This window comes from Empidonax traillii, unplaced genomic scaffold (genome assembly GCF_003031625.1).
Source record: "Empidonax traillii isolate 1590-97213 ecotype Southwest subspecies unplaced genomic scaffold, ASM303162v1 scaffold55:size2822071, whole genome shotgun sequence".
NCBI lineage: Eukaryota > Metazoa > Chordata > Aves > Passeriformes > Tyrannidae > Empidonax > Empidonax traillii.
In genome coordinates, this window is record NW_020955248.1 from 1,639,069 (window position 1) to 1,663,454 (window position 24,386).

The following is a 24,386-nucleotide window of genomic DNA, read 5'->3' on the forward strand; positions in this document are numbered from 1 at the left end:
GGTCAGGAGCAGGATGAATGAAAAGTCAGGGGCTAAAATATAGGACTGGGTGCTGGGCATGGGAGGGCCAAGCAATGGTTCTGTCAGTAGCTCAGTGTAAGACTTTTTGCCAGCCCACTCATGGGAGTGCCTTCCCCCATGCCAACCGGATCCAACCCATCAGGAGGTGTGTTGCCTTGCTGGGGTTCAGGTAAGGGACATCACAGAGGAACTTCCCAGCCCACTGATTATTACTCTCTTCTGGTTTTCCAGATAGGTAGCAGTGAGGTCCCAACAAGAAGGCTGCAAACAATCAAGAGGGACCTCAGGGTCTTGGGTCAACAGGTCAAGGGATCTGGGTCACAAGTTGTGTTCTGTTCTATCCTGTCAGTTGCAGGGAGTGATGGGACAAGAAACAGGGATGGCATATAGATGAATACCTGGCTTTGAGACCAGTGTTACCAGCATAATTTGGGGTTTTTTGATTATGGGTCAGTTTATACAACATGGAGCCTTCTGGCAACAAACAAGGCCCTCCTTGTTTCAAAGGGGAACAGGATCTTAGCTCAGAAGTTAGCAAGGCTTGTTGAGAGAGCTTTAAGCTAGAATGGAAGGGGGAAAGGGACAAAACCAAGCTTTCCAATGATAAGCAATGAGGTGGCATGCCAAAACTTTAGGAACTGAGTGCTCGTAACATCCCTCAATCTGCTCCATGAGATGTCAGCTACAACGAAGCACACTCAAAATGTTTTGACCAATGCACACAGCATGAGGAACACACAAGCAGCTTGAAGCTTTGGCCCAGTCCCAGAGATATGGTATCACTGGCATAAATGAAACTTGGAAGATGGGTCCTGTGACTGGGCTGCCACGTTGGACGTTTACAGGCTCTTCAGGAGGGATAGGCAGGGCAGGCGAGGTTGAATATGAGCCAGCAGTGCCCTGGCAGCCAGGAGGGCCAACCGTGTCCTGGGGGCCCTCAGGCACAGCAACGCCAGCCGGTCGAGGGAGGGGATTGTCCCATTCTGATCTGCTCTGGGGCTTCCTCACCTTGAATATTGCGTGCAGTTTTGGACATCGAGAATGTTAAGGAGCATCCAAAGGAGGGCAACAAAGATGGTGAAGGGTCTAGAGGGCAAGCCTTATGAGGATTGGCTGAGATCACTTGGCTTGTTCAGCCTGGAGTCTACAACTTTATCTTGAGGGGAAATGGAAGGGCAGGCACTGATCTCCTCTCTGGTGACCAGTGACAGGACCTGAGGGAATGGCATGAAGCCATGTCAGGGGAGGTTTAGGTTAGATATTAAGGAAAGGTTCTTTGCCCAGAGGGTGATCCGTCACTGGAACAGGCTCCCCAGGGAAGTAGTTCTGGCACCAAGTCTGACAGAGTTCCAGAGCGTTTGGACAACATTTTCAAGTACATGGTGTGATTGTAGGCGCTGTCCTGTGCAGAGCCAGGAATTGGACTTCAGCAATCCTATTGGGTCCCTTCCAACTCAGGTTATTCTACAATTCTATGATTCTCCTTCCTCTCTGATGAGGGTCAGGAGCTCATGTGAAGCATTTGGAGATGCTAAAAGATCCAGTTCTGCTGGATCAACAGTCTTGTTGATTATTGTGACTGTTTTAGGAAAGTCTCCAAGAAATCCTGTGTGATGTGAACCTCTGGGCACAGGTATTTCTTGAGACATGGACCTTTTACTCTGCTCCTTGTTTGTTTTTTCAATCAGCAAGGAAACCCCTTCTCTACACCATGTGGATTCTTTTTCCCATGGAGATGGAGCTCATAGCTCATAGAAGGAGGGAGCGCTGTTCCCCAGCAACCATCTCCACTCTTCAGCCTTCATCCCACCTCTATACCTGGGCTTCAGCAAGACCTGCCTGCCTTAGAAATCACTGTGACATCACCAGGGATCATGGACCAGGTGAGATAGGTAGTTACAGCTTTGCCTCTTGGTAAATCATGGATATTTTCATAAAAAAAAAAAAAAATCCAATCTCATTTTGACATTCATGGGGCTCCTCAGGTCTGGAAAGTCAATGAAACCTCCTTATATTTTGGAGACTCAGTCAGATGTGGAAGGCATATGAAACCACTCTTGGCCACACCTGGTGGCTGGTGAGAATGGCCAGTTCCTACACCTGTCTGAGATGGTTAGTTTTCTGCCTCGAAAGACAGCTCCCTCTTTCCCCCAAGGCTGCATGTCAAGAAGGTCAGAGTATTAGGCTATGCTAAATCTTTCATTCAGAAAAGAAAGATCAAGTTTAATCATTTTTAGCTCTTTGATCAAGATATGTCTTTTCTGATTGATTGTCTATTTTCCGTCACAGAATTGGCTTAGGAAAGGAATAAGACATACTTCTTGTGACTTCTGTTAGCGAGGAGGATGGTAAAATAGCCTGAAAGTCCTTGGCATCAAGATGTAGGAGTCTGAGCGATGCTTTGACTTTGGACCCTTAGGGTCAGAAGTAAAACAAACAAGAAGTGTGACAATAACATCATATACAGTAACAAACAAGAAGCGTGACAATAACATCATATACAGTTACAAACAAGAAAGTAGTAACAGTTGCAGGCTTCAGTGTCATTTTGTCCACCCTTAACTGGGGAAAGTTACTGATGAATGTGGTTTGAGAAATGGACACATTGCCTCACTACACAGAAATTCTGCTTTGTTGGAAGAAATCAAAGAAGAGGAGGAATTTCTACATCAGCAGACTGTAAAGTTCTTTCCACTGAATATAATAATAATAACAAACAGTCCTGTTTTTGTTTTAAAGTAGGAGGTGGGAGTTAGCACAGCAGTTTATTTAGCAGCACAGATTCCTGCACTTTGATCATGTGTAACTGTTTGGCTCTTTAAAAAGAATCAAGAGTGATAGAGAAAAGAAGCAGATTGTGCCCTGTGAGTCAGGACTGGTTTCCTCTCTTCATCTCTTGTGGCCCTGTTCTTTTTGTGGAAGAGGATCTATCCCTTAATGCCTTTGCAGAGCATGCAGCATTGACTCCTGGAGTCTGACTAGTTCAGTAACTTCAGCTTCAAGATCCCAATATTGTATAAGACATGCTGCTGCAAAGAACTGGCACAGTGTAAAATCCAAGCTAGTTTTAGGGGTTCTAGTCAGCCCTGGTGAAGCATTAGGCTTCCTACCCCACTGGCTGGTGTCTTCATTCTAACGACTGCCTCAAGAGCAGAAGGTAAGGCTGTATATCGTGTCCTGAGCTAATCTGACAAATCCAAATGTACTGTTTGTATGATCCTACCTGATCCAGATCCCATTTGTACTCCTGCCAGTGCCAGCACTCACAATTACCATATTTATCACCATGGGCCATGGCTTCAGTTTTAACTGAGGGAGACTCAAGGACTGACCCAGGCGTCAGGGATTAGTCATAGCTCAGAGAGCTATGCAGGGGTGGAAATGCCAGGAGTTTGCTGCACTTTGGAAATGTGGAATGACAGTGTTCCCTGTGGTTTGTGTTTTCAGCAACATCAAGCTCAGTGCAATGCAAGTGTAGACACGGGACAGAAAAGACTCACTGACTGTACTGAAATGACAAAAAACTCCTTGGACTGGACATCTCTTTCAGATTACGAGCAGCTGGGTTACAACCTGAGATCAAATCTCTTCCAAGGTGAGGGGACACACATGCCTGACCTTCAAAGCTGGTTCCATCTACGCTTTGCCAGGGCTCAGGGCAGCTACGTTGCTATGTGCAGGCATCTGACTGTAGGTGGTACTCATTTTCTCCTCTTATTCCTTCTATCCACAGTCACTGCTTTTTCAGACTGTGGTACTTGAGGAAACGGAATCTAGATCCTCCCATTCTATTCTATGTATCCTATCCCTTTCTTTGCATTCATTCTTTTTTTTCCAAGGTGTGAAAAACAAACGAGAGTCATGACTATTGTCCTCCATGTTCGGAGCTGTCAAAATGGACACCATTTGCAATTCAGTGTCCCCTCTCATCTCCAGTCTCTAGTTATCTCCAGGTCCAGTATTGACTTTATTTTTCTTCTAGACCTTTAGACATGTGGGGCTCTGAAATATCTTGCCCAAACCTCTGTTTCCGAGGTTCCCCAGGATCCCTCCATCAAAAAAAATATTGGAAACTGAGCATTCATCCCATTTCGTTACCGTGATATCCAAGAAACTCTGAAATAATTTTCTGTGATTCTAGTTTCCCATGTACCAGCATAAGACACATTCCTTTTTCTTGTACAGTATGTTCCATGTCAAGACCTTGCTGGGTATTGAAGACTGCATTGTCCTCGGTTTGTGTAGTCACACAGAAAGGAAGGACATCTTTCCTCAGGGAGCTCAAAACCATTTATTGTCAAGAAAAAGGACGGTGAAGTGGAAAGGATGAGAGATTAAAATAAAGCCCCCTCGTGGCTAAAAGTCAAGAGGAGATGAATAGAGAAGTCACAGCTGGGAATTATTTGTCAAGATTTGTGGCAGAAAAAGGAGATCAAGAAGGCTTGGAGTGTTAAGATGGTGGGTTTTTTGTGGGGTTCTGCTGCTGAGTAGGAAGCTACTCACGTGAATGGGGAGATTCAACATGAGGTAAGTGGCACTTGACTAAAGAAAGGGCACCGGGATACAAATAAAGACGATATCTTACAGATATCTTATGAGATGTGTGTATCTCATACTTGAGGATGAAAAGCAGATAAGCTGGCAAACACAAGCTCCCTCCTGGGTGATGGTGAAGCTATTGTTCAGCACCTTCTCACAGGCCTGATCAAAGGTGCTGCAGTCAACACATGCCTTTTCTTTAGCACTTGAAACTGCTGGTGTTGGTCCCCTGATCAATTCCAGGAGTGCAGTAGGGTGATTTCTGCACACAATTCCTTATTTGCTGTTCCTTGCAGGTGGCCCACTGAAGACCCGAAGCTTGATGAGAGATTCCTACACCCCTGATATAATTAAGAAGGCAATCAGAGATCCCAATAATTGGCATGGAAGGAGGATTTATGAGCTAGGTATGGCTTCTGCAGGAAAAGTATATTGCTGAATTTCTTAGATGGGTGCTTCTTCTGTCAAGGACAATGGATGGGTTTGGGCAAAGTCTAAAGGTGAGTAAAAATTGGCATTGTAAGAAGAGAGGAGCTCTACCGCTAGAGTAATCCTTGGGGTATAATAGCACTAGGAAGGAGGCTGTATCTGAACTATGATTTGCCTTCTTTACAGGGAGGTGGTATGAGAAATATTTCCTAGATCTTAACGTGCAGAAAGCAATGAAGGACAAATACGGGGATAAAAAAGGCAAGCCTTAGAAGATGAAGTGCATTCAGCAAAAGGGATCTTCTTCCTCAACCATCTAATAAACCTCCATGTAAAACCTGAACCCATTGCTTGATAACTGTCAACAGCAGGTTTGTTGCTGATTCTCTGTTGCCCTCTCTATTAGACTGTCTCCGGGGAGAGCAATGCATGATTAATCTGAATATGCATGCAAAAAAACCCAAAATACTTTGTTGGCCACTAGTACAGCAGGAATGATTAGTGTGTGAGGCACATATCCTTGCTGAGGGATATGATGGTGTGAGAAGCCCATACAGAAATTCATCTACTCAGCACCTAAGTTGGAGTAGGACCTGTGAGCAGTGTGAGAGGGTAGAAGGGGTCCGTGTGTCTGCATGAGAAAACTCATGTTTGCCAGAAGATTTGTGATACTTGGACAGCTGCCCCAGCAGTCCGGAGAGAAATACAGAGGATACACTGGGAACAAACCAGGGTTGCCCAAGGACCTGAATGTGATCTTCCTCTCTCACTGAAGACTATAAATCTCCCTCACAGGAAAGCTTCAGATCTCTGTGTATAGAGCAGGTAAACACACCAGAAGAACCAGCTCCCTATTGATACTTCCAAGGTGAATTCAGGCTCTCTTGCCAGAAAGGCACCAAACCATGTCCACTTAATAACCTGGGCACGGCTCTGTGTGATTGGCACCCTATGAGGGGTAGGCAAGGAGGGTTTTCTGCACACCATTCTAGTTCTGTTGTTATATCTGTCACATGGAGGATTTCAGGGAAAGCTCTTGCCCTGGCAGGAAGCAGCAGTAATGTGTGAAAGCAAATGGAAATTCGCCCGAGAAGAGTAGGCATCAGTGCATTCACTAAAGCCCATACTGCTTGCAGGCCAAGCAAGTGAAAAACCGAACAACAGCTTATCCCACCTAAAGGGAACAGGAAAACTGCAAGAAGCCCAGGATTTCTCCATCTGCCAATCACCCCACAATGCGCACTGACCCTTATTGAAGCTCTCATAAGCTCTAGTTGTCCCTGACAGCCCTTTCCCTAACTCAAAGATAAATGTCTCTCAGAGAGAAACACATGTCCACCATTCAGTCTGTACAACCTGAAGTTCAAGAGTGTATCTGGACAGTAAGCAAGGACCACCCAAGGGCTTGAATGATACAGGACATGCAGGGTCATTAGAGCTTCCTGATGTGTTTTTCTCACAAGCTTAATGGTCCTTATTGCAGGATTCTGCCTTCCAGCTCCAAAGTGTAGCAGTTTGGTGCGGCAATCACAAAGTACATTTCTGGGAATAGCGATGCCCTGATCTTTCCCATCTGGTCCTAAGCTTTCCCCATTTTAAAAGACTGATGCTTTGCTCCCCGATACGAACTGTTTTGGGACCGAATTAGGATTGTTATTTCACCGTTGGCTGATGATTAGATAACAGTATGCTGACTTTGTTAAAGTAGTGAAGGAGGTTAAAATTTAACTAATGTAATAATCAAGCGATAATCATTTTCCACCAGCAGTAATTAACCATTTGGACTTCTGATAGTTCCAGGCACATGTCCAAGTCTTTGAAATTAAGGAGACTGGCCAAATGGCAGCTTGTAGAAGCCTCCCTGTGGGTTTGCTTTGTACATAAGTACTAAGTGGCTCCTGCCTGAGCATACACCCCACTAGCTCAGGCTGAAAAGTGCAGCTCTGTAGGAACAGCCTGTTCTCTGTGTTGCAATCAGCTCTGATGGCCAATATAACTCCAGGTACATAATAAATGCTGTCTTCTGAGACCACAGCAGGACTTAATCCAGAAAACATGGAGCTGAGCAGAAATCTAGTGATGTATTTTGGCATGCTGGAAGCAAGCAGTTCAGGGCAAAAGCAGCCAATACACAACACGTAATGTGGGATGAATCTGCATGTAGAATTACAGAATTACATTAAAAATGCCTATTAGCCATTAGAAATAGGCACTAGGGCAGGCAGACTGCAGGATTATGATACAGCTTGAAGTAAATGCCCTTTTGCTATCTGTGAAGGGCTCATAAAGAGACTGGATCAGAAGGGAAATGGACTGAAATGTCCTGTTGACGCACCACTTTGCACAAACTGTGTATTTCCTCTTGCAGTGGAAATGAAGTCACTTAGTATGCTTTTTACAAATTAAAATATTTTATAAGTACTTAAATAGTATCAAATACTTGGCATTGTATAATGCACTCAAATGGTGACAGCCGTTTGATGACAAATGAACATCCATGTGGTGATTCCTCCTTAATTTTCTTTGCTTTGCCAGCTGTTACAGGTCAGCCAGGGACAAACACTTCTAGACAGGTGGCACACTAAAAGCTGCAGAGATAGCTGAGATGATGGTTTTCAGTGAGGCAGCACAGCCACTGGGAACAGTCAATACCTGAAGCCTTTGAGTGCTGAACAGACAAATTTAGCCAGAACCTTGGTCTGGACCATTGCCCTGTGTGCACTCTGTGTTGACTACAGTGCTTTAGCTACCTGAACATGTGTAGTCAAAGCCAGCTTTGGAATCTCCAAGTATCACGCCATATGCAGTTAGACAAGAATAGAGCCAAAATAAGTGCTCACTGCAGCTGAAACCTCTCTTCTACCCATTCTTCTGATCTCAGAAGTTCATTCCTTCTTGTTTGCTTCGTGCTGGTGTTGACACTTCCCTACCCACCCTGTGAACTGAGCCAACTTGATAAACCACCAGAAAATCAATACAGAAGAAAACAAAAAAAACCAAACACGAAGTTAATAGGTTAACAAATAAAATTTTCTAAGCAAAGACCTTGTTGCAGACAAAGTGATGCAGATGTTGGGGAAGGGGAGTGGAAAGACAGTGGAGGGGGAAATGGCCTTTCCCTGCCTTTCTAACGCAGTGAGAAATTAATTTGTCTCTGCTATTTTGTCTCACTGGACTCAGTGCTCTGCAACACAGATAGCCTGTATTTAAGTGATTTTACACGTTCTGATCATTGGGTGGCAGCTCTGAGCCAGTGTTTTTATCTGACGGGGCAGAAATTGGGGAAAAAAAGTGAGATTTTCTCTGGTTTAGCTAAGCCATTCAACAGAATTGTTATTTAAGAACTGTTTTGATCATCTATAAACAGTTAATGCACTTGAAATAAAGATAATTAAACTATAAAGATTTGAAACAGAAGGGGTCAATTGCATCTAAGCTTCTGCAGCACTCTCCTCATTACTTTTTCTTGCAGTAGTGGCTGTTTCCAAGTTATGCATCCCTTCAGTTGAAGCACAGACTATTTGGCAGGCTATCACTTTTAATAAAGATTTCCTGTTCTCCAAACAATTTTTTTTTTTCTTTTCATTTAACCCTCTAACCTCTGCCTATCTCATGTTATCCTGAACAATTTCAACCTTTGGTATCTCCACTGTGAATGACTTTGAATAGCTCATATAAAGAGATGGTGACAACTATAAGAACAGAAGACAGTCACTGCAAAAAACTCTGATAAGAGTCTTCAGCCTGCTATTCAGTTCAATCCTTTGTGCTGTAAAGCTTGCACAGAAGTAAAACTTAAATTCAGAGCTACATCTATCCTGAGGTAAGCCCAGTATTCCTAAAAGAATGGAGTACTTACTGCTGATCCTGCCTATAATGGGATAAAAGAGAAATCCAGCACTGCTTGAAGTGTCAAGAGATCACAACAAAAAGGGAGCAAGTGAATTGACTTCAGTGGATTTCACTCTCGAGCACTGGGTTTAAAATACAATCATGTCTTATGTTTGAAGGTATTCAAAACACTTATTCATCAAGAGAGAATGGTGATTTGAGGGTTAGGAATTACCAGTGTAGTTCCCCTTGGGAGTGGTAGTGCAAAGGAGCTGTGGAGCAAGAAAGTTAAAAAATGAAAACAAAACTCAAATAGTGTGCTCCTCATGGTTCACTTTGAATTTTATTTGCCACAGACTCCTCTCTGACAGAGCCAAGGCTTCATGGACTGAAGCTGCCAAAAGCAGTGACCTGGTAGGAGAGGTGGGATCACTGCACTTGGAAACAACATCTCCATACAGATGGAGAATGGGCACTCTCAGCTCTGGGCAAAATGGGTGAGGGCTACATTACCAAGAAGCTTTCAGGTTCTACTTCTGATTTTAGTAAGCAGGCCTACTAATTTTTATGCTGAGTTGCTATTTTACCCCTTTTAGTAACATTCCTTTTTGTTTAAACCCTTGGATTCATTGCTCCTGAGCAGGAAAACTGATTATCCAAGCTCATTATGTGCCCAAGCAAAATCATTTTCTTTTCCTATAACCTGAGAGCTTTGAACTGAAATTGATTAACTATTTTTAGAAAGAAGCCTTAGCTAAATCTGGCTTCTTGCACTGCCAGTCTCACCTATCAGAGGAGTGCAAAACAAGCCTATCTAAATGCAGGTGCATGGAAATTACGACCTGTCCCGTTTATCAAATGCATTAATATAACTAAGAAAGATATAGGTTTCCTTGAGATCTTTCACCGTGTTGGATTAGAATCAAGAGAGGAGAGGTAGCATTTGTGGAAAGAAAATGTTATTATGATGGTGTCATTTTTCAAGTTTTTCGTTTGGTTGTCTGAGACATCTACAACTCCAGAAGGCTTTTCTGAATCTCAAAGCTGGCTACTTTCCTTTTCCAACAGCTTTCTTAGGGTTTTGAAGACCTGAAAGATCTCAATATTCTGTGCATTTTCTTCCTTGCCCCTGAGGGATCCACTATCATGTGCAGGCTCTCTGATCATTTAAATGGATTTACGAAACTTATTTACTTGGCGTGATGGGTTGACTATGGCTGGCCTCCAGATGCCATATATTCTCACCCCTCTCTCCCAGTTGTGCAGCAGTTTTTACCCTTTCTTATATATGTTGTCAGAGAGATGCTACCAAGCCACTCTCTCACTTGCCCTCCTCAACTGGACAGAGGGAGAGAAAAACTGTTACAGTCCTGCCAGGATTAAATATGGCTACGAAGATCTCCAATAGAGGTTCTTCTGGGAAAAAAAAGTACTCCTTTTCAAAAAACATGTAAGGATATTTTTGTGGGTTCAGTATGTCTGTGGGGTCTTGAAGGGCCTCCAAACACATCCAGGTGCAACTCAGGAGAAGAGCTGGTGCTTGACCTCAAACTGTGACCATGACACCAATTTTCCCAGGAGAAAACTCATGGCAAGGGTGGTCACTGTGGGGATGGATGAAAAAGACACAGGATTTAGCTGCTACTGAGAGCTCTCTAACTAGCAGCTCTCTAAGGAGCTAATTGCATACAACAGAAGATGACCTACAGGAGTACACTGTCTTCCAGGAAACTACAAGGAACCTTTGGCGGCATCTCTTGTACATTCCTCAGAAGATGCAAACCTTGGCCTTTTCTTTGCCACAGGAAAAGATCAACTGTCTACTGCCAACTTCAAGTGTTCCAATCCAAGATATGCAAGCACAATTCAGCTTTTGAGAAAAACTATATTTTTCCTGTAGATAAAACAGGGCCAGGGACCATTCTCTGACCCTCTGGTAAAATGAACACAGACCGGCTGTGTCTGCAGGCTTGCTGGTCTCCTTGGTCTCCCACGGAGTCTCTGCAGTCTAAAACACAGCTAAAGTTCTGTGTCTCTGCTTTTCAGTTCAAAGTGCACGGCACATTGTGGCCGCTGCGTTACAGCTGTACTCGCAGTGAAAAGGGATGAGTGCTGTACAGCCTGGGTGCAAAGCCTTCCAGAACACTGCTGAAGGACATTGGACACAGCCTACCCTGGTGCAGTCGCATCCACGTTGCCCAGTGGGAATGGTTGCTACGCTGTGCTATCTCCCCACCGCTGCCAGGTTGTTATCTTAGAGAGCACTAGTTGGCACAGGCCGAACCATGGCAGGGAGAGTGCTGACAACAAAGCAGTGCAAGCAGTTACAAGGCAGTGCATGATACTACATCTTGGCCCTGCCTTATTTAGCAGTAATAACTCAGGCAACGTGACTGCTAGCGTCAGCATTTCTGAAGCTCACAAGCTTTCAGGGGTACTTTTTGGTTAGTTTTTCAAAATAAAGGGCCTTTGTTTCTTACAGGCACTGAATGTGAAACAAGAAAAAGGGAGAAGACAATGATTTCCAGGAAGTTACAAACAAACCCATCTTTCCTTCACATGACTTAGCAAAGGATATATTTAAAAGGACTGACCCTTGCTCCTAAGAGCCAGATAATTATCATGAAACCCTAGAGTCAATTTAATTTGTGTCAGCTTCCCCAACTGCTCTGCAAGCTAGGATATTTTCCCAAATAGAGCATCATAGTCACCTTCCCACTCTGACTTTGAAGGCATGACACAAATTTGAGGTATTATGGACAATTTGAAGCTATTTCTGATCACACTGGCTAGGACCAATGCAGCATTTCTTTGTTTACATTCCACTTTCAAAGTCAGACTTTGCTTCAAGGAACAAAAAGTATGTCATTTCTAGGGGATGAGGAGGTAAGGGAATATGTGTATTTTCATGAGAGGGAAGTTGAGTTCAGGCAGGTTGGTAGGAATTTAGCCAACACATTTTTCACCTTATGAGGTCAACGCCTTTTATCTAAACCTGTTTCCAAAGAAAATGCAGAGGAAGAAAGGAAGCAGGTTTCTATCTTCTGACTTCCATCCAGGGAAGCCAAGGTCTGGAGCTGTGGTAATTCCTTACAATTTCCGTAGGTGTTGGGAAGGTGTATACAGACTTAGGATATAAACAGGTGAAAATGCTTTGTCCTTCCCATTGCAGTGGGTGATATCCATGTACAGCCTGCTCTCACCTGACGGTTAGTAAGGAATCTTTCAAGAAAGGAGTAGGGGGTGGGCTGCTTAGTCACCCATTCAGCACTTGAAGGTAGTTTTATTTTCCTCAGAAGATTACTGTGCTCCTCAGAAGTGTTCTGCTGATTGAAGACCTCCAGACTGGCTGCCATTGGCCAAAAATAAATATTGCAATACTTCTGAGGAAAGAGAGATCACGTTAAGGCCAGGAAGATCCAGGAGCCAAGGGCAGAAGAACACCAGTAGCACATTTGTGATAGACACTTAGGACAAGAACAGGCTTCCAGGCATTCACAGTGTATAATTAGTTTTACAAACTTATTAACCTCTGCTTTAGAAGTAATCTTTTCTAAATAACTTTTGTCCAAATAACCTTGCTGTTCTTATTTTTAGGGCCATTCTGTTTGCCCATGTAAACACAGTAGAAACATTGATACAGGCAATCTTACATAGATGGACACAGGTTAAAAAAGTTACCACTCTAAAAGTATTCCTGGCACCTTCATACCCCCTGGATTTGCTCCAACATTTCAATCAACTTTTCCCTCCTTCATGCTTGCTCCAGTCTCCAGATCCTCTTCACATTTCATCCTTAATTCTCTAGCTGGAACAAGCTGAGATCCATTTCTCTTTGATCTTCACTAGCAATGTCTCTGTACTGCAAGGATGTGGGATGGGCAGCTGCCTTATTAAGTGACCCCAGATAGCTCATGGCTGCACCTCACTCCAACCCCAGCCGAGAGAATGTATTTTTCTACAGAGGCATTTCAGCCATTAACAGTTGCTGTTCTTGACACATTTGCAGGTGGCAGCACCTGAACTGGAACACACAAAATGTCTCAGGGCAACCTACTGGGTCACTGGGAAAAGGGATTCACTTTTTCCCCACTGTGAATCACTTCCAGAGACTGAAAACATGGTTGTTTCATGCAATGTAAGAAATCTCAGCCTTTTAACATTTCTTAATTCTCTGCATCTTCATCTTATATTCAAAGACAGTAAACCAGCAGACTACTAAATAAGAGAAAATCCATACCCATGAATGTTGACAGCACTCCCTGTGTAGGGGGAAGCAGTGAAGCAGTAGCTGAAACATCTGTACTGGTCCACCACATTGTCAGAGATTTTTAGCTCTCTTGGAGCTAACTCCTGATATTTTCACCCACTACAAGGAGCCTTTCCCAGCTTAAATCTGTGAAAAGTCATCCAATTACCTCCAGATACATGTAGGCAGAGATGATCCACCTGGTGCACCTCTTCCCCCAATCCTAGTCAAGACATTGATTAGCTGGCAGGTTGACCCCTATTTTTTCTCCATTGTAGTCACTGAAGTTAGATTCACTGTAGTCTATCCCAAATGTATTGAATTTTAGGATTAGATATTCAATACTTCAATCTGAGAATGTTTTAAATACTCAGAATTAGAGACGAGACTTAGTGGATCATACCCATGCTCAAGGCTCTCTAATCTGGAATCAGCCTGACTGAGGCCCTCCTCACCTTCACTCAGAAGTTGCTTTTAAATTCAGTCCTTGCTTTTTGTCTTTGTCTGAGCTATGATGCAGCCATATCTATGCCTGGTGATAGGTGTTGCTGATTTTGATCCATGGGAGTGACTTCCTAGCTTGACCCTTAAGTCTGGCTACTGGATAGAGATTTCCTATGGGATCTGGATTGATGGTTGATTCTGGTCACTCTCACTGTTCTGCATTTCTTGTTACTGTGAGATTAAATCATTGTCAGTGAGTCCCATGCCTTGCTGTCACCCTCAGCTCCCAGCTCACCTTCCCTGAGCAAGCAAAGTTTGTGGCTTCCATAGCAGAAGGCTTGGCAGTTTACATGTGTACATGTGTCTGCTATGCTGTGCTTACGCTGGAGAAGTCAAAGAAGGTGCACCAGAGAAATGTAGCTACCAACTGGGACAGAGGTTTTGTGAGGACTGTGGGACTGCAGAGCTCCTAGAAACAGAAAATTATTTCTATGCAGACTGTGGAGTCCCTTGTGCCACAGGAACACTGCTGGGGTTTGAGACTTCAACCCACAGCAAACTGCTAACGTATGGAATGTGACTCAGTACTCAAGGGATAGTAAGAGCTTCACCTTCTCCATTGACTTCACAGCTGTAAGGTCAATTCATGAATGAATCCTACAGCTCCTTCTCAAAAATAAAACCAAGATAACTTCTCCCTATTTTTATCTCATGTGTTTTCTTTCCACCCTCTAATCTCTCTGCTGTTTATCCCTTCATCCCTAGCTTCTACTATTATATTTTTTTTCTCTTTCTCCAATCTCTTCCTTGTTCTCTGTTCCCTCCTCTACCCTCATACTCTCCAGTTTGAATGTTCTGTTTTCAGCTTGGAAGGAAGCAGAAGTAACAGAAAGATAGTGCAAGACATATCTAGTATCTCTGAGAGGAAACCCAGTGAGAAAAACAACTTCTGTTTTTCCCACAGTTTGTTTTGCAGAAATTATTTTAACATAGCTATGCTCTTGCTGGCATAAGGAAGAAGTAGCCTTCTTTGCCAATCTGATTAATTTTATCACCACTGTCTCTACTGTAATACATTTTTCTCCACTTAAGTGCAATAATTAATATGTCCTGCTGTACTCTGTGTGTGTGTGCTATCACAGAAAATGCAGGGGAGAGTGATCGAAAAGATAATTAAGCCAACCAGATTAGCATGTTCTGTTTCCTGTTCTTCTTCATCCTGTGCAGATTCAGCTTTTTCCCTAGCCTGGATATAACACTGGTGTCTGCAAGCTGGATGCTGTGCTGGCTGCAAGACCACTTCACTGTTCTTTTGCCCTGCGCCATCTCTTAGGTTCATCAGCCAACCCTCTTTAGACTCCTCACAGAACACCAGCCAGGAACGTAGTTTTCACAGCAGTTGTTAAAGTTCAGAATCACGTTCATGAATTGATGAGCCTCAGAACACTCCATCCATGTGCAAATTGTAAGAGATATGTGTAGTTGTGATAGCACTGTAGGGTCCTCATTGGGATGCTCTCTGAAAAGAGGAAACAATCAGAGGGCAGATCAGGCTGAAGGAAACAGTGGCAAATGGTAAAATGAACTCAAGTTACTCTACACTGGAGAAGGCAGAGACAGAGAAATGAGGACTGGGTGATGAGATCTGCTAGGAATATCCCTAGTATTGATCCATACTGCATATATGTCACCAATAAAAATTGACCCTTCACAAGAAAGTGGCAAGAAGTCTCCAGCATCAGCTGCTGCTCTTAAGAGCTGATGGACTGTTGTTACATTATCATTTATCAGAATTTTATTGTGAGTCTTTGAACTGAGAAAGTCTCAACTTTCTGAACTCGTTTGTAAATCAAAATGGTCATGCAAGAAAACTAAGATTCTGGTCTACTACCTGTGAAGAAAATCTGGAATTTTTTGTAATAAGTAAAATTAATTTTCAATAAATATTCTAATTCAAAAGATAAGTCCAAAGAGTTAAGCTTGATGTTTGGAATTCATTGGAATTCATGCCTTTGAATCAAAAGGGCTTTGTAACACTGGTTAAAACCTCAAACACATCTTCCCCTTTCCCCCACCCACACAGGAATCACAGCCATTCCCATACAGTGAATTATCATCTAAGACTTCTGATTTTACCTCTGTTTGTCTTCCTGAGCTGCAGAGGCCTGATGCCCCATGAAACTACACCACAGATGGAAAACTGTCAAGCAAGTGTGAGTATAACACTGAAAACCTAACAGCGCAGCTCTTCCCAGTGAGAAGCCTGTTGTTGAAGTAAATGACAAACTGGGTAATGCTGAACAGGGATTTATTTAGCTGAGCACTCACATCAGCATCAGTGTCCTAGGATAAGCATAATTCTGAGTCCTGGTAATTCTCTGCATGGTTTTGCAACAAACAAGGGTTCAAGCCGAATGGGAAGACCCTCAGGACCTAAGCAGTGCAGTGTTGATTTTTCTACCCCTTAACAAGAGAAGGAATCTGGCAGACATTTAGAAACACAACTTCTAAAAACAATTATAGATTTTTTAAAAGCCAAACAAATGCTCTTACCAGTCCATTGCTCTTCTAGCAGTTGAGAGAGGTCTCAGTAAAAAGTCAGTAAGGGCAAGATATGAGTGAATGATTTATTGTTTAAGGCAAAAAAAAACTCAGATGCCTTATTAAGCAGGACATTCAGCTTTGCCTTTGTGGGTTGTTTTAATTTGATGAATACATTCCTGTGCTCACTGTATAAGCTCACTTGCCTTAGCAAGGAAGCTTAGCTCTAGGAAGTCATATGCAAAAGTGCATATGCACTAGGAGGTCACATGCAAGAGGTGCTGGAAACAGTGTTGATAGTTCAGGGATGTTTTAGTTCCTGCTGAGCAGTGTTTACTGAGTCAAGGCCTTTTCTGCTTCACACCATCCCACCAGTGAGTAGGCTGGGGGTTCACAAGAAGCTGGGAGGGGACACAGACAGGGCAGTTGATCCCAAATGACCCAAGGGATATTCCCTAGTGTATGGCATCATGCTCATCATAGAAAGCTGAGGGAAGAAGAGGGAAGATGAATGTTTGGAATGATGGCATTTGTCTTCCTAAGTCACCATAACATGATTTTGCTTTACCTATTAAACTGCCTTTATCTCAAGCCACAATTTTTCTCCCTTTTACCCTTCCCTTTCTCATCCCACCACAGGGAACTGAGTGAGCGGCTGTGTGGTAGTTGCCAGGTGGTTAGACCAAAAACAGGTACATTTCCAGTGCCTTTTATATCAATACCTTTTATTAAACACCAAAAGCCTCCAACACTTATGAGTAATGGCCAAGCTCCTCCCTTGTGCAGGTTTTGTGCCTCTGCTCCATCGGCTGTGTTATCAACCGAATCTCCACTCGTGCCTCATAGGAAGCAGCCAGACCTCACTCTAAAGAGGTCTAAAGAAAAGGGAAACCTTGGAGGTAGAACAAGTCAACAGATATAAGGAAGAGACAACTATTGTTGAGATAAAAAAGGCAGGGTGGAAAAAATTTTCTTACAATCTATACCAAAACGACACCTAATGATGGGACAGGCGAAGTCGCAGCTCACACCGGTGATAGTCAGGCCTGCTCAGGTGTGAAACTTCGTGACTACTCAATTTAAGTAAATATACTATCGGGCTTTAAACACTGTCTAGCCCACGAAGTTTGGGGTCTTCCCTAAATACCATTCACAACCCTCCCACTGACACACATGTGGAGTGTTTGGATATCTGTGTACACTCACAGAGTCTCCTTCTCTTTCTGTCAACAAGATGGAAGTAGAAAATAAAGGCAGAGTGGAGAAATGCCAGGCTAAGAGAAAAGGAACAATAATAGAAAAGGAAGGGGGGAAAAAAGAGTCTGAAACTCACATCTAGTAGTTCCAACCCCCAAACCCAAACATGGAGCCAGAATAAGACTGATTATGACCTCTCTCCTCCTTACAGCTTTCCACACAAGCATGATTTTATGTCAGGACAACTCCTGGCATCACTGACTGTTCTTCCTCAAATGCATGCTCAACAGTCACTGTTCTTCCTTTTTTGTCACTGAGTGTAGCTGAAATCAAAACTCTGTGGTTAGCTGGTAGTCTTGGGCTTTTTTTGGCACCAAACCACCTCTTCAATCAGCACTGACATAATGTCTCAGAGTAGATTCATATGTAGATGATTGATTAATAGGCAAACTTTCTGTCTCTTCACCAGAGGACAAAGAATAAGTTTGCTGTTTGGAACTAATGATAGGAATTTCTACCTCCTCCCTTCACCTTGAGAGTAATAAATAACCCCTAGGTTATGAGAAGGAATTAATTATCCGTGTTTGTTCACACATCTGATTCACAAAAAGTACACTCCACTGAAACACAGTTCCATTGAATCATGAACCTGCCCAAAAAGAACCACTTCCCTGCCTTTCTTACCGCTCTTGCTCTCAAAAACATACTTCTGGTGAATTGAGAGATTCAGTCATCCTATTCCTTCACTTTAAGACCTGATTCACAGGGCTGTTAAGTCCTTGTTTGTTAGGAGTGAGAGGGCTCCTTGCCAATTCCTTACCCAAAGTAACACTATGGGGGCCTCACCTGAATGCTGAGTGGTCTCCAAGGCAGGTGTCTTTTGACTGTCTCATTTATTGCAGATGCTGAGTCAGTGCAGACACAAATGTCAGGGGGACACCCAGAGCCTGACCCCTTCAAACGAGCCTGGACTCCATTTTTCCCTTTCAGTTGTCCTGTTGTAGTCTTCAGCACCAGCAGCAGGTTTGATTTCACAGAGTCCCAGAATGGGTAAGTTTGGGAGGGACCAAACTTATTATCTGGTCTGTCCCCCCGCTCAAGAAGAGTCATCCTAGAGCACATTGCACAGAATTGCATCCAGGTGGCTGTGGAATATCTCCAGTGAGATATCTCCACAACCTCTCTGGGCAACCTGTTCCAGGGTGTGGTCACCTGCCCAGTAAAGTTCTTCCTCATGTTTGGGTGGAACTTACTGTGCATCAGTTTCTGCACAAAAGATTTGTTCTCTCTGACATTCTCGATTTTAGCGTAGGTCCTGCAATTAGGTTCCTGATCAGATGTCACAGAATTAAGAGGAATAGAGAAGTTCACTGTTCACTGTTACACTTGGCTAAAACAATTTCCCAGAAAAGTGATATTTCTCTGCAAGTAAGATGTAACGATCTCCTGACAGAGGCTGAACTTTACTGCTTGTTCCCTTTTCTGTTGATCTGCACTCAGAATCTGTCCTTTAAATCATTATTCTCCTTGTGTGCAATGCTTTCTGAAAGGAAAATTCATTTCCATAAAGTTAAATACTCATTAAATAAAATATTAGTTTGCATTGTTGATGTTGTCTCAAAGACACATTCTTGCTAACCCTGACATGTTTAAAATTGTCTCCATCCAGTAGCACTGGAACTGTGGATTCTGCTTAAACCAAACCCACACAGCTGAGGGATAAAAATTCTAGCCACACTCTGGCTACATATTTCATTTAAGTGATATCACCCTGCATCAGTAGGAGTGAGGAAAATACACTCAAATGGAGAGAGTGTAATTTAACATATATTTAGATCTTTTTAATCCTAGGGAAAAAAGGAAGGGGATTGGTGGCATTTAAATAAGTGAGAGGCAGCAGAGTCTCTTACTGTTTCCTCCAGCCTAGACTGCAGTCTCTTTGAAGAGGGCACTGTAGTTTTGGGCGATACTTTCAGCATCTGAAAGGAGCAGAGCTCAGGCAACTTTGGATTACATCTTCCACAGTGTACACAGTTTTTTGTGAATCAGTGCCAGCTGGAAGTGCTTTGCAAATAAAAAAATTAAAAAGCTAAAAGAAAAACAGAATGGGCCAAAGAGAGGAAGAAGAAAGGAAAGGCACTTGACAAAAATTTCAGGATATACTGTAAAAATTAATGTTGTCCGCAGTGTGCAGACATGAGCTTGAGATCAAAAACTTCTCATCTTCACATTCCCCCAAAGGGCACACATGCACTCTCCTTCTTCATGCTTTCCCAGTTAAAAAAAAAAAAAAAAAAAAAGAGAGAGAGAAAGAGAGATGTGTAAGCTTATCCTTCCAATTTTTTCTTAACAAGCAGAAGAATTATTCCACTTAGATGGAGAGACCTCAGTGGTGAAAAACAAGGACTGGTAGTGAATACCCATGCACGACACCTCTTGAAACTTCAGTCATTCATAAGTAATTTCTTTTTGTCCTTTTCATGCTTGTTAAGCAAACTCTCACTGTGTGTGATTCCAAGCAATACTTTGTTATTCCTCTCACTTAATTTACTCCAATTAAGGTTTTGCATCCCTAGACACAAAGAATCTACCTATCAGATGGAATGTTTCTGCAACAGAGTAATGCTTGGTGAACATGAGATTAAAGGTCCCTTGAGTAGAACTGAGGCATCCCTGTTCAGCAAAGCTGCTACAATAACCTGGGCTTGCATGGAATGTGACAGTATCACTGAGAGCAAATTCACCATGCTGGTCTCATGGCAGAGTCTGGCACTAGCAGTTACCTTGTTAGTTTGCACAAAAATGACTGTTCCAAGACATGGCTGTGCTAAAAAGGCCTGAAGAGCTTTGTCTTGGGAAAGGTGAAAGGCAACTTCCTCTGTATAGTCAGGCTGTGAAGTGGTGCCTTTCTTCTTAAAGGCTGCACAAAATTAGCTGACATGTTAATTCCTATCTAAAGTGAAATCAAGTAAGAACCTTCAGCAGCAGCTTAGGGCAGAGGTTCAAGAAAACTCTTCTGATACAATGACCAAGTAGGAGGGATCATCTAAAGCCCTGGGTTTCTCCTGCTCTGTTTGCTGATAGATAGTGGAAGCAACTTTCATACTTATATATAAAAAGCAGGGCTACTGGGATGGGCTCTTTGACCACAAATACTTTGATTAATCCTTTCAGAAAACACAGAATTGTGAATTGACAAGACACACAAAAAGGCCATTTGTAAATCCATTAAAAACTTTTATCCCAAAGAGACACTTAACTGGACTGAATAGATGGGCAAGGCAAGCCTTTCAGCTCCAAGACAGGACATGAAGAAGAAGCCAAATCATCCTTTAGACACTATGTGGGCCTTGACATATCCGTATAGACCATCTATAGCCTCTCTTGCACTCCGTGGAAGTTTTGTCAAGCATGTGATGTCACCGACTGATATCACAGTAGCCAGGTATCATCTGCTGGATTTAGTCTTCACCCCCAGGAGCAGGTCACCTCCCAAAAGGAGATCCTGAGTTACAGGAACTATACCAACACTGCACTATGAGTTACTCAACAAGTACCATGTCCAGCAAGGGCTGATAGGTGTCTTCAGTAGGACGGGCTCCCTTCAGGAGCAGAAAAATGGAAAATATCTACTTCATTTCTCATGACCAATACAAACATGGACAAACACTTTACTTGAAAAGACACATGCAGCTAAAAAAAAAAAAATATGTAGTGCAAGGAATCTAGGCATTCTCTCAGTAAGTGCCAAGAAAGACCCAATGGTGGTGGCTCATGCCCACACGACTGACAAAGAAACAGCAGGCAAGAGGTCCTGAAAGTGAAGTTTAAACCAGGAGGCTGAAAAAGCAGCCCTACATAGTATCATTCTTCAGTGGTCCTGCTTTTGTACACTCTGTCAGATAACAGAGTCTCAGTGCATGATTGATTAAACTGTGTAGGGAAAGAGCGATTACATTTATTCATATCTGGTAAAATTTAGAAGCAGAGTAAGTTTACATAAGACGGGTTCCACCCAATCAAAACAGAATCAGTGCTGCTGACATTTAAGATTAAAGACACTATGAGGCAATTCTAAAATGAAAACCAGGGAAATTATGCCAGATGTGGAAAGTAAATTGTTCAGATTGATCTATTTGTGTGTTCTGAAGTCACAGAAAGCTTATGACTCAGAAAAAGGAATAGAATAAAAGGTAAGAAAAACAGAAAGAAAACCAACAACCTGGGTAAGCAGAGCATATAAAACTATACAACCAAATCAAGACAAATGCCCAAATATGTCTATACAAATATTTGCTTTTTAAAGTACATTTTCAATGGCAGAATCATTGGCAAATGCCTTAAAAAAATTAATAGGTATTAAGGAATGTTGATGAAAATAATATATTTAGTGGAACACTAGTGCACGATTTGCCAGGACAAGGCAAAGGTTAGAACTCTGGAATGAGACCACAGACTCCACTCAATTGTTAGCCAATGTTTTGACACAGCTCTTGTCTATACCAAAGAGCAAGCAAGGAACAGTTTCCAATATGCAGTGTGGAAAAGGCCTTCTACTGTTGGGGAAGGAGACTGGATACAGAAATCTTCCGTGACTGCTCTTACAGCCAGAAAGGGACCTTGGTCTACTCTATTTGCTAGTATGCATCTAGTCACAGAGTCTACTGTTTTAGCCACTGTGAAAGATTGCTTCTTGGAGTTATTTGTGAAAGCACTCATGAGAAGGCAAAGAAACTGATTTAGTCCTGAATAATATACAAGACCTAGTACAAGTTGAAACAACAAAAGGCGTAAGTTTGTGACAATAATGTTTTTAGGAAAAGACTGGCAAAAATAAAATAAACCCAAGAAGCTGTTAAAGAATCAAATGTCTTCAGTGACAAAGAAGCTGTTTAAAGAATCAAATAAAAACCTAAAAGTGCACTTAGACCTTTCATAAGTCTACCCATGCTATAAAATTAGGGTTATCGTAGCCTCAGTGTTCTGAAAAAGTAAATGAGGCAAGACATATAGAGAAAAAGGATAACTTATCTTTTCCAACTAAATCCCTCTGTTTAATAAAACATAATTACTTTCTTTACAAGCCTTGTATAACCTATATTCTTACTCCGTTGTCTTCTTATCGTATGAATCTGTAAAGGAAATTAAACATTTAACTGCCAAACAAATAATTGAGGTAAATAATCAAGGGCTTTAATGGGTCTCAACATCAGAGAAAAAGAAATACCAAATGAAAGCTTTTGAGGGGTACTCAGAGAAGAATCCAGGCAATTACTGACCAATCAGGCTGGCTTTTGTACAGGATAGGTGATACAAACTATAATGAAACATAGAAATAGTAGAGAAAAATCTTCTGGGGAAGAGTTAACATCTCCTTATAAAAGAGAAAAGTCATGCTCATAAAGCTGGTAGAGTTCTTGGAAGAACTCCAGAAGCAAATGGGTACAGGGTTATCCAATTAGTGCATCATACCTAGATGTCTAAAAAGCTTGAAGTCTCTAAAAAATGCATCTCCAAGAAGCAGAGATAAAAGGAAGGTTATCATGTAAATTAACTTCATTTAATGACAGAAAACAAATGAGAAACATTATTGGCTAGTTTTCATATTGGAGGAAATATTTAAGTGATTTCTCCCAGGAAAATTGTAATCTTCAACATAATTATAAACTATCTGTAAGACTGAGTGATGAGAAGTCTCTCACCTGAGAGATCTGAGTGACTGAGAAAGACAAAATTTTATCTGGGTTACTCCAACCTAATGATGATGGAGAAAATACTAAGTTATTAGGTATAAATGGGATTTGACATTAGAATCATAGAACCAGGGATGCTGAAACAACACCATGAATCCATCATGCACCTTCAATGAATGAAGTAAACTTGAAAATGTGTGTTAAAGTCTTATATACCTCTGAATGCTGCAGGACAAACAGCTTAGAAGACGAAAAAGTACTCATCTCAAAACTTTGCAATGTGTGTGCACACTGTGAACCAGGAGCTGGAAGATTTTGAAAAAGGAAAAAGGAAAAGCTATCCAGTTGTTTCAGATAGATTTACAACTACTTCTCTAGACAAACAAATTATCATTCAAGAAGAAGGACCATATGTTTCTCTACAAACAAGCTGGAAAGTACAAAACTGCAGAGGATTTGACCTAAAGCTGGCTCATGTTGAGTGAGTTTGCAGAGGAGTTTGGGTTCACCCACTGAACACCACGGTGAAACATCTGTTGTGTAATATGAGGAGTTGTTAGGATTCAGATTGTAGCATAGGGAATCCTGGTAGGCCCTTGAAAAGGCTTGTATAACTGGCCAAAAAGGGCATAAGTGCTACTTATTCCCCATGTAGAGAGTGTGACATGTTGTGTTTCTTTTCATGGAAATTTCATCTCCAGAGTGAGAGCAGAAGGGAGCAACTAGAGAGTGAGGAGAAGAGGCAGAGATCATTCAGTGGAGTTCTGTGGGAATAAGGCTGTGTGTACAACAGGCTTGTGAACAAGAAACCAAAGGGACTGCAGGATCAGTTAGGTTTGTTTTCCGGTACCCTGGAGAGGTACAGGATTCTCAGAAATTCTCCTATCATTACTTGAGGCCTTGGAGGGCTTTCCAATCCAGGTTTCTTTTTCTAGCAAACCATTCAGCCCCATTTTCCTTCCTTACTTAAAAGAAAAATCCTGAGATAGCAGAAACACAACAGAGCAGTTCAGCCTTGACCTTAATTAGAACCACTGTAGTCAGAATATACTTCCTCCCCTAATCTCGTGCAAATTCAGGTAATATGTTTCTGGTTGATGAAGATTATGATAGGGAATAATAAAGTGATTACTTTAGAGCAACGAAAAGAAAAATGCCTGCTGTCGAAACATGGGCAGAATCCTTTATGCCTGAGTGGGCAGTAAGGAAAGGGTTGCAATAATCTCATAACTGTATATACAGTGTAAATAGGGAGCCATAAAAAGTGATTTATAGTATTGAGATGCTTACCTCTCTTTTTTTGACTGCATCAGAAACATTGGTGACTCATCATGCAGATATACAGGCTGAGGGGCTTGAATTACTTAGTGAGAAGCCGTATAGAGAGGAGCATGTCATAATTGGCTCCTGAATCATCAGAATGGTGATTCCTCTCCTGCATA

The 24,386-nt window shown here is 42.2% G+C and overlaps 1 protein-coding gene and 1 long non-coding RNA gene across 5 annotated transcripts; one reads left to right on the plus strand and one right to left on the minus strand.

Moving 5' to 3' along the window:
• The first annotated feature begins 128 nt into the window (after positions 1 to 128).
• On the plus strand, positions 129 to 5,332 carry TEX33 (testis expressed 33). 4 transcript variants are annotated; one of them, XM_027879521.1, is made up of 5 exons: positions 129 to 190; positions 1,714 to 1,904; positions 3,469 to 3,616; positions 4,857 to 4,967; positions 5,176 to 5,332. In XM_027879521.1, exons 2-5 carry the CDS (start codon positions 1,896 to 1,898, stop codon positions 5,259 to 5,261), a joined length of 354 nt encoding a protein of 117 aa, XP_027735322.1. In that variant the 5' UTR covers positions 129 to 190; positions 1,714 to 1,895; the 3' UTR covers positions 5,262 to 5,332. The 4 variants fall into 4 exon arrangements, 3 of the variants coding, with proteins under 3 accessions (XP_027735322.1, XP_027735321.1, XP_027735323.1); XR_003570720.1 differs by lacking the exon at positions 129 to 190 and adding an exon at positions 2,848 to 3,178 and having other exon boundaries at positions 1,292 to 1,904; XM_027879520.1 differs by lacking the exon at positions 129 to 190 and having other exon boundaries at positions 1,305 to 1,904.
• LOC114055424 lies at positions 1,088 to 24,298 on the minus strand. Its single transcript, XR_003570721.1, has 3 exons — positions 24,288 to 24,298; positions 18,703 to 18,707; positions 1,088 to 1,165 (listed from the first exon to the last, which is right to left on the minus strand). It is a non-coding gene; the product is annotated as an uncharacterized LOC114055424 (long non-coding RNA).
• Between the last annotated feature and the right edge of the window lie 88 nt (positions 24,299 to 24,386).

Coding starts and splice junctions, on each gene's coding strand:
- TEX33 (XM_027879521.1), top strand. Junction 3,617..4,856: donor GAGATCAAATCTCTTCCAAG/GTGAGGGGACAC, acceptor TGTTCCTTGCAG/GTGGCCCACTGAAGACCCGA. Junction 4,968..5,175: donor AAGGAGGATTTATGAGCTAG/GTATGGCTTCTG, acceptor CCTTCTTTACAG/GGAGGTGGTATGAGAAATAT.